The 10,590-nt window shown below is 37.2% G+C and overlaps 1 protein-coding gene across 4 annotated transcripts in view; it reads left to right on the top strand.

Annotated features, from left to right (window-relative positions):
• The window catches only part of SDK1 (sidekick cell adhesion molecule 1), a 1,196,729-nt gene that overhangs the window by 947,326 nt on the left and 238,813 nt on the right, over positions 1-10,590 (top strand). For all 4 annotated transcript variants that reach the window (XM_031949904.1, XM_031949968.1, XM_031949836.1 and 1 more), the window contains 2 exons: positions 196-388; positions 5,010-5,108. In XM_031949904.1, the coding sequence (XP_031805764.1) occupies positions 196-388; positions 5,010-5,108 (292 nt within the window). The remainder of the gene's footprint in view (positions 1-195; positions 389-5,009; positions 5,109-10,590) is intronic.

Genomic DNA, 10,590 nt, shown 5'->3' with positions numbered 1-10,590 from the left:
CATTTGCTTTGTGCCTTTTGCTAGGTCACAGTTTCCAAAATTAGATTGCTAGTTCTGTGATAAGATTGGGAGTCACCTTAATTTTGACATCTGTATGAATCCATGTGACTCTTCATGTTCCACAAATGTTTGTTCAGTCAATTGAAAGTAATGAAATGTAGTTTTGTAAAACTTTATTAATTTATTCTTTCTTAGCTCTTAGCATGGCCAGTGGATGTTCCAGAGGCTCTGATCACAGTCACTATTGCTCCTGACTTCCATGGTATCCATCATGGGTACATAACTAACTTGAAGAAATTTACTGCTTACTACACATCAGTTCTATGTTTCACCACACCAGGGGATGGTCCTCGGAGCCCACCCCAACTCATCTGGACTCATGAAGACAGTGAGTATATGGACACACACACACATACACACACTGCCTACTATGTACAAAATGAAGCAATAAATGCAGGGTAAAGATAGTCCTTTTAGTAGTTATAATTCTCTGCTGAGACAAGACATATGCAGAAAAAGGCACTCATAGTATAAGACATTCATCATTGCATATTTAAAGTAATGTTTTGCCTTAACTGCAAATACTTTATTTTGTAAATTAATGTATGTAATTAATCATAGTATGAAAACTTAAAGGAAATTTTGAGGTCATCTAGTATAATCTTTCCCTTCACTTAAGAGATCAGAAAACAAATTTAGAAGGGAGAAATAATTTCTTCAAGGTGACTTAATTAGTTAGTAGTCAAGTCAAGATGAGAACTAGAACTCAAGAATCCTAATTCCCAGTCCAGTTCCCAATGTAGGTCAGTTCTCCAAAGGGTAAGGTTGCTCATGACAAAGTGATGAAAATAGAAAGATATGTCCCCTCCAGCCTGACGTTGACAGTTCCTCCTGGCTCTCAAATTTATATATGTAGAATTGGATCTCATATTTCAAAGGGAAAAAATTCCTGCTCCTAATAAATTGAGGTATAGGTAAGCCCTTCTGATTTGCTTGGCTGTATGTGGGGGGGGGAAGAAAGACAGAGAAACACAGAGAGACAGAGACAGATAGAGAGACAGAGACAGAGGAAGAGAGAGAAATGGCAAGGGGAGAGGAAGGGACAGAGAGAGAGAAAGAAGAGAGAAAGGGGGAGAGAGAGAGAGAGAGAGAGAGAGAGAGAGAGCGCCAGAGAGAAAGGGAGAGAGGAAGAGAGAGAAAGAAAGAAAAAAGAAAGAAAGAAGCAAGGAAGGAAGGAAAGAAAGAAAGAAGGAAAGAGAGAGAAAGGGACAGGGGGCAAAGAGAGGGGGGAGGAAGGAACAGAGAGAGTGAGAGCTCGGGGGGGGGATGGGGGAGATAGGGAAGAGAGGAGAGGAGGAAGAGTCAAAAGGAGAGTCTTAGATATCCTATAAGCCCTGTTACTACTATCAGGGAGAGAACCCCAAGATACCACCCAGTGTTATCTGCATTATTCCAAAGTGACATCTTTTAGTGCTAATCCATAAAATATGTATTCCCTTAGAAGTGACCCAGAATGTAGCAGATAGGCAGTCTCATGGATTTGCCCACATTTCATCAATATACTTTCTTTGCAATGACTATGTTTTAGAATTTTGTATTAATATTATCCCATGCTGAGGCGATCAACAGTATTTGACTACCTAAGCAGTTATTCACAAGGATTTTAGGAACTTAATATTCAAAGCTGTACAAACCTAGCTGCTTTTCACAAAATATAACTGTAATAGATGTCAGAAAAAATAACAACAAATAACACTTTGTCCATTTATTTTTAAAGTGAAAAAGAATAAAATTCAATTATTTATTTATAGCAGTCACCTCAAAAAGGTGGTGGAGAGAAAGAAGCATCTTGCCTGTTTCCTGCTGATGAGTAAATACACTGGCCTTTATCTTGGACAGCCGCAGGGTAGCCTATTCCAGGCTCCTCTTCCCAGCTTTCTTTCCTGTCGTTTTTCTTGATTTGAATGTTTTTCACTATTTTGCTTACTTAAAAAGGAGTCAGTCTCTTGGGTGCTTCTCCTTAGATCAGCAAACATCATGGAAAATTATAAATAGAGCTTATATGATATTGTATTTTACTGTTCCCAGGACACATTAGTGTGCTAAAAAGTGACAAAGGGATAGCCTCTTCAAATTAAAGAGGAAATCATCCTGACTAAATCCAGATACTAAAAGTCAAGTTTGTTTTTTTCTCCATCCCCCCACTCTCTTTCAATTGTTCTTGTTTAAAGACTAAAACTTTGTTTCCAGGAAATAGAAAATCAAATCTGATTGACTTACAGGGAATGAGTAAGAAGAATCCTTCCCTGGGAATTTCAAAAATTCTAGGAATGATTTCAGTGTTTTAAATTTTCTCAACCATGCAGGTTGGATAGATAGAATCACATTCATTATGTAGCATACTAAATGTGATATACAAATTAATAAAATACACAGTTGGAATCTAGATAAAAAGTACTTGCTTTAAGAGAAAGGGAAAAAGAGGTTCACTCTGGTGTAATTAGCTAATACAGTGGCAGACTTTCTTTGTCAAGGCTCAAGTAAAATGAGAATTTGGGGCAAAAGAAGAAAAATAGAGGAAACACTATATAAATTTTCAGTCCAGACATTGCCAACTGGTTTCAACAAGCTGGAGGATAGCATTTTTGGGCAGCAATCCAGGTAGCAGGAGCACAGAGAATACAAAGTGAGCAAAAAGCTCTCTTCCTCAGCTCATCGATTGAAGAAAGAATGAGTTGGATCCAACACCAGTCAAAATGTGTCTCTGAAAGATCAAAATTGAGAGAGGATGATATAGTCTTGACAGCCATTCTATTTTGCCCTCTTCTACCCTAGGAAGCTAAAGCTTGTCTGAGTGTTTGAGCTCATCCGTAAAAACCTTTTGAAAGATTCACCTTGACATGCGTATTTCCAGAATCAGTTGCCAATTTTTGTTTTAATCATGTGTTGTGGTTATTCAAATACCAATTGGAAAACTGATCTTGCATTCATCTTAAAAACTTCATCTTTTCCCCACATTATTTATCTTTTGCCTTTTCCCCCCTTTTCCTTTCTCCTTTACCACCTTCCTTTTCTCCTTCTCTCCTATTTTTCTTTCTGAACTCTTCTCTTCATTTTATCTCAGAGAAAAACTTTCTGGAAAAGGAAGATAACAATGTCAGGAATGGGTCTGTGAGAAATAAAAAGGAGAAAAGTAGACTGGTCATACCTTTTCTAGTGAACTTGGACATTTCTATCCCTGTGTTTCTCTTAGAAATGAAAATAGGAGGGGAAAGGTTTTTTTGGAGGGAGTGGTTATTTTTTTTTAAATATAACCAAAGAACTTTTGAGTTGCTTCCTTCACCATCTACCAGGAAAAAAATAGTAAATCCAGAAAGTTAACTTTTTGAGAAAATAGAGGTTGGCACACACACACACACACACACACACACACACACACACACATACATTCAGGTTGCAAGGACCTGTGAAACAGCAACCATAGCTGTTTTTATTCTAGATGAAGTACAGTTCCCGTCTTTTTGTGTTTGGTTCTTTGATGTTGAAAATTGTTCTTCTTGAATGAACTCTACAGGACCCAGTGACTGGGCATTATGGAGCTATATATTTTTCCAAATTCTTCTAGACTGAAGATTAAGTCTAGACCTTCTAGACTGGTTTCTTTCTCCATTTTTGACATCTGGGCAGTGGTTAGAGTGGAGGAACAGAGAGGAAGCCAGGGAAAAAGGAATAAGAATGTGGACATGAAAGAAAGGGTCAGCCTCTGCTCATCCCTTCTCTGGCCAGGCCCAATTATGGCATATCACCACTCATTACTTCCAGAGCTAACAAGGAGGTTCCTTGGCTTTATACTGCCTCTCTCTCTCTTACTGCCTCACAGCCATTTGAGACTCCCCTCTCCCCTCCCTTCCTCCCTATCCTCCCCCCCCCAAGAGCAGTACATTAGAAGCATTCTATTAGTTGTCCTTTTCTATTCTACCACAGTTCTTGTCTCAGTCAATTCTCCTTCTTTCACTGAAAACATTTTTGCCTAATACCTGAACCCTCCAGAACCCTGCTACATGTGTGCCTTCTGAGGTAACAGCTAGTTCAAAGAATCACAGTAGAGTTAGAGCAAAAAGCACAATATCCCCTCACCCTTTCACCTGCCTACTTTACCCACAAAATAACATAAAAGCATTTGTTAGAACATAAGATTTCTTAAGAGCCAGAACAGGTTTTTTTTCCCCTTAGTTCTCCCAGAAACTTACATAATACCTATTCTGTCGCTTACACTATGTGACCTTGAGCAGTTCCCTCCTCTATAAAATAAGAGGATTGGACCAGATGACCCCTAAGTTCCCTAATACCTCTGATATTCTACGAGTCTATGAGGCTGAGGAATCTGCCCTTTCTTTATGAGAAAACTCCAGTAAAGACTTTATTGATTATCATTGACTAGCTTTCTGAAGCTAGTGCTCCCACCTTTGTTATTTAATCCAAAGGTAGGATATGATGATGGAAATACCGGTGTAGGGGGAGAACTTATCACCTGGCCAAAGGCATTGCCCCCCATAATAAATGTAAACCAAGGAAATCCTACATGCAAATGCGCAACTTCTTCGGCTCATGAAGATGTAAGAACTGGTGGTAACTCAGAACCCATAAAAGCAGGGAAGATGGTAGTGAGAGACTATTGGGGGGAAAAACAGCAGAAGCGATTGTTCTAATTAGATTAGATCAAGGGGAGAGATGGAGTACAAGGTGTGTGTAAATTTCCTGCTGCCAGTCTCTTTAGTTCTCCGCACAGTTGGGATGAAGACTGGATGAAATAATTTATGTGATAATAGCCAGAGTACCTCTTAACACCTTGCATTCCCTCCCCCTCCTGCTGTTCTTACTGATGTTTCCTGCAGGTTTCTGTTGGCCCTGAATCACCATTTTCATTCCCTGGCCCTAACCCTGCCCCACGAATCTGATCAAAAGGAAATGGGACTCCCTGTTAACAGATTTCTTCTTCTGATTGCTAGAGCCTGGAGCTGTGGGACACCTGAGTTTCACCGAGATTCTGGACACGTCTCTCAAGGTCAGCTGGCAGGAACCTGTGGAGAAAAATGGCATTATTACAGGCAAGTATCACGTTTCTCCCTTTTAAAATTTTCTGCCATAGTCAAAATGGTTGGACAGTAGAGCGTTCAGGCAGAGCTACCCATGGAGGGGCAGACTTCAGGGTCCTCTTTAGAGTAATTGAAATGTTAGCCAGGACACTTTGCAGGAGGTAAAGGGCCAATTACCGCAAGCCCCAGATTGTGCCAACTGAAAGTGACATCTCTTTTAGAAATTATCTCCATCCTGGGGCATCAACTTGATTTTTCCCTTATTTAGTCCACTCTTAATTTCCTATGTATCTTGCTCTTTGACCTTTGAGACATCAAGAATCAGGATTTCAAGATAGTGAACCTGTGCCTAAGAACTTAGCAACACATGGAGGAAAAGGAAATGTTAGATTCTTGGTTATAAATCTGGTATAAGGAGAAGTGATATAAACTCCCTTTAATAATAATAATAAAAATTATTTTATGCTTTAAGACAGGAATTCTTAACTTTTTTGTGTTTTTGATCCCTTCGGCAACACGATGAAAATTATGAAACCCTCCCTTGCTAAATTCAATTAGAGGTTATTGAAAATAAAATTATAATTTTTTTCCCAATCCAAGGAAAGAGATGCCCTGAAATTTATCCATAGACCCTGTAAATACAGAGTATGTACTCAAAGATCTTTCTTGGGTAAAACAAAGTTTGTTTTTTCCTGTGGTTTTTAAATGATTTTTGTTGGAAAATATTTTAAATACATTTTTAGATTAGTTTTAAAAAAACAGTAATGAGAAGAACCAAGAAAATTCTATATAAAGTGCATATAAAAAATGTAAATGGAAAGAACAATTACAAAAACAACAAAATTAAATGTTTAACTTGTAAGATAATGACCAGATTTGGTCCCAGAGAAAAAATGAGGAAATAAGACCTTTTTTCCTTCTTTTGAGAGAGAAATAATGACTGTTGAATATAGCATATATACATGTATATATGCATAGACATGCATAATGTTTATATGTGTGTATGTTTATTCAGAAATTAAAGTGATAAAAGCTATAATTTTCAAAGAAAATAATAATAAAATCACAAGACAAATATCGATTGATGATAAGATCTTGTCTATGTTCATAGTCATTTTGGTAAGGCAGGAGTGCATAGAAGTCAACAATTCTAAAAAGCATTAAACTTTTTATTTATGACATGATCACTTATATCTATGTTATATACCCATTTGAAACTTATTGTGGTATGTGGTATGAGATCTTGATCTAAACCTAATTACTGTCTGGCTGCTTTCCAGTTTTCCTAATGGTTTTCAAATAGTAAGTCTAATTGTGGTCTTTGTGTTTATCAAACACTATATAATTGTGTTGTATTGTATATGTTGTATACCTAAACTGTTCCATTCATTATTCCATTCATTGATCTTTTAGCCATTATAAACATTTCTGATAATCACTGCTTTGTCCATAGTTTGAGGCTTGGTACTGAAAAATATCTTTGCTTCCTTTTTTTTATTATTATTTCCTTTGAGAATCTTTGATCCTTTATTCTTACAGATGAATTTTCCCCCTAGCTCTCTAAAGTAATCCTTTGGTGGTTTAATTGGCATGGCACTAAATAATTAAGTTGATTTAGGCAGTATAATAATTTTTATTACTTTAGCATTTTATTATTGGTTCATTTTACATCACATAAGAGAAGACAATAAAATTTTGATATCAAGGGAGAGGATAGGGAGAAAAAAGAAGAAAAATAGGGAAAATTAGCATTTATTAAGTGCCTACTTTGTTCTAAACTCTGTGCTAAACACTATTTACAAATATTATCTCTTTTGCAAGAAAGCTTTGCTATTCCTATCACTAAAGAGACAAGGATACAATTGAATCTTAAGATGTAATATCTTCTCTTCTGCATCCTCCGAGTCATAATTAGGTAATTGGGCTTTTCCCCAATTCACAAAAATGTTACAGGACTTTGACAATTTTTCAACATCAGAGAAACAATGAATTTACTATACTGTTAGCGGGAATAATTGAATAAATTAGGAAGTTATTGGATGATACTTCATACCCACCTCTAAAAATCCCCCTTCTCCCCAGTCTCCTGGAGACCTGGGTACAAATTATTTAATCAACTAACCTTAGTCTCCATTTTGAGCCCTTAGATTGCTAGATATGTACCAGTTTTATTGAAAGGGTCAGAATAGCTCCATCTTGTTTTCTCTCCTTTTGTTCTCTATTACCAGGCTCATGTATAGCTAAAAATAAGGAAAGCAGAGAAACCATGCCTTCATTGGCTATCTGTCACACTATAGATGCCCCTGAGGTAACTGAACTTTGCTTTCAATCGTGAAGTTACAAGCAGGTAGTCCCTAACTTGCAAACAGGTTGTGTTCCAAAAATTAATGTTTAAGTCAGATATTTGGATCTTGACATGCAATAACCCATACAAACAGAATTATGTGCAGGGTAATCATATTCCCACATTAGTCCACAAAAGATTATTTAACCCATAGTGTACCTGAAGTCTAGCACTAAAACTCCCAGAGACCATGTATAATCATTTTCATGGAGAGATGCTTTGAATGGAAATTCAGGGATATACATCCATTCCAGCCCCCAAATCCCTGAAGCTGTGGTTGTGATATAAGTATCTCCCTCTTCAATCAGTATCCCCTCCATTAGGCAAGCAGTGGACTATGGGAACTCTCCCACACCCACCTCCCATTCTGATTTGCTGATGGTGATTCCAGTGCATTGGGCTGGGAATGGAGAGTCAAGAGGGAGAGGAAGAATCAGGGACTTGAACACCAGGTGATTACATCTAATGCAAGTGTAAATTCTTCCTTGTCTTAATCTTTTTGAGCTCTAGTTTTCATGTCTATAAAATTGGAATAATAATAATAACCCCCCCTAACAATTAGAGCTGTCCAAATGTGGGATGAACTATCAACATTACTAGTGACATTCTTTTCTCTAGAGGCCTTCAAGGAAATATATACTCTTCAGTGAATGACGGCAGCACTATTTTGCCTTGTACCCCAAGTGCCTATCACAGTGCTTTGTACATGATGGTCATGTGGTAAATTGTTAAATTGAAAATTGGCTGATCATTTGTGAGGGTTTTGTAGTGATAATTTATCTTCACTAATGGGTTGGCTAGTAACATTTGAGGTTTCTACAAATTCTAACATTCTGTTTGATATTTGTACTGCCTTCCTCACATGGCTAGAAATGGGCTGTATAAGCCTTAAAAAGTCCTATAGAGGGAGAATTCTGGGAAAATGTTAGAGTAGGTCAATAAATTTCAACCAGATTTCCTTCACAAACAGAAGAAATTTGCGCCTCAGGATGAATATAGACTGGTGAAAGATCAAGAAGACTTGGAGCAAAACAGGGATCCTCCCTGTGCAAGCCAAGAAAATTCAAAGAAAGACTTGAGACCTCTGGATTAGCTCCCCAGAAACACCAACTAGGGACCTCTGAGCTGCAGTAGTAACCACAGAAATTTTATCTCCTAGACTATGTGGGAAGTAGGGTGTCTGAGTCTGGGAAGACCAAGTGAACTTCAGCTGATTTGGAAGTAGGCCCAACTGTGCTGGAGAGACTCAACTCTGGGTGAGAAGGAACCTGCACATATGATGATTGCAAAAGGAGTGGGGTCAGGACTTGCAGGAGGGTAGAGCTCTTGATTTGGGGTTTGCAGTGAGAGGGTAGAGCTGATGTGAAGCTTGAGGCACCATTCCCTCTGACCCCATGGCTAGAGGTGCTTACTCCAATACGTCTCATTTAAAAAAGAAAAAATGAACTAGCAAAGAAGAACTCAACATAGAAACCTATTATGAGAATAAGGAAGACTGAGTTCATCTTCAGAGAAGAACACTGAAATATAAAAAAGCTTCTTCTACCCAAAGAATAATGTTAAATGGCTCTTTGCCCAAGGAGAATGTATAGAATAGCTCAATTTTTTTTTTTAAATCAAATGAGAAATTTATAAAAACTCAAGCCATTCTCCAATTGATAAATGATCAAAGGATATGAACAGACAATTTTCAGATGAAGAAATTAAAACCATTTCTAGTCATATGAAAAGATGCTCCAAGTCATTATTAATCAAAGAAATGCAAATTAAGACAACTCTGAGATACCACTACATACCTGTCAGATTGACTAAAATGACAGGAAAAGATAATGACGAATATTTGAGAGGATATGGGAAAACTGGAACACTGATAACATTGTTGGTGGAGTTGTGAACAAATCCAGCCCTTCTGGAGAGCAATTTGGAACTTTGTCCAAAGTACTATAAAACTGTGCATATCCTTTGATCCAGCAGTGTTTCTACTAGGCCTGTATCCCAAAAGAAATCTTAAAGAGGGAAAAGATCCACATGTGCAAAAGTATTTGTGACAGCCCTTTTTGTAGTGGTAAGAAACTGAAAAGTGAGTCGATGCCCATCAGTTGGAGAATGACTGAATGAATTATGGTATATTAATGCTATGGAATATTATTGTTCTATAAGAAATGACCAGCAGGATGATTTCAGAGAGGTCTGGGGAGACTTACATGAACTAATGCTGAGTGAAATGAGGAGAACCAGGAGAGATCATTGTATACAATAACAAGATTATATGATGATCAATTCTGATGAACATGGCTCTTTCCAACAATGAGATGATTGAGACCAGTTCCAATGATCTTGTGATGAAGAGAGCCATCTACATCCAGAAAGAGGACTGTGGGAACTGAGAGTGGTTCACAACAACATTTTTACTCTTTTTGTTGTTGTTTGCTGCATTTTGTTTTCTTTCTCTTTTTTTTTTCCTTTTTGATCTGATTTTTCTTGTGCAGTAAGATAATTGCATAAATACATATGCATATATTGGATTTAACATATATTTTAATAGGTATAACATATATTGGATTACTTGCCATCTGGGGGAGGGAGTGGAGGGAAGGAGGGGAAAATTTGGAACACAAGGTTTTACAAGGGTCAATGTTGAAAAATCAGCATGCATATGTTTTGAAAATGAAAAGATTTAATTTAAAAAATCAAATGAGAGACATCAAGGAATTTAAAAAAAATAAAAACCATCCAAGACAAACAAGAAGATTATGAAAAAAGAACTAGAAACCAACTAGAAAAAGAGATACAGAGTCTCAAAGATGAAAATACCTCCTTGAAAATTAGAATTAGGCAAGGGGAAGCTAGTGAAACTATGAGACCAAGAAATATAACAACAACAAAAAAAAGAACCTTGACACAATAATGCAAGAAAATTGTTCTGGAGTGATAGAACATGAGAGGAAAGTAGAAATAGAAAAAATCCACCAATCAGCACTTCAAAAAGATCCTTTGTAGAAAACATCTAGGAATATTATTGCCAAATTTTTGAAACCCCCAGATCAAAGAGAAAATTCTGCAAGAAACAAGAAAAAAAATTCAAATGTGCTGGACCTACAATTACAATTGTACAGGATTTATCAGCAGCTACAATAAAAGGCTACAGGT

The sequence above is a fragment of the Sarcophilus harrisii genome, chromosome 1, assembly GCF_902635505.1.
Source record: "Sarcophilus harrisii chromosome 1, mSarHar1.11, whole genome shotgun sequence".
NCBI classification, from domain to species: Eukaryota; Metazoa; Chordata; class Mammalia; order Dasyuromorphia; family Dasyuridae; genus Sarcophilus; species Sarcophilus harrisii.
The sequence above is the reverse complement of the archived record's forward strand: the minus strand, read 5'-3'. Positions and strand labels throughout refer to the sequence as shown.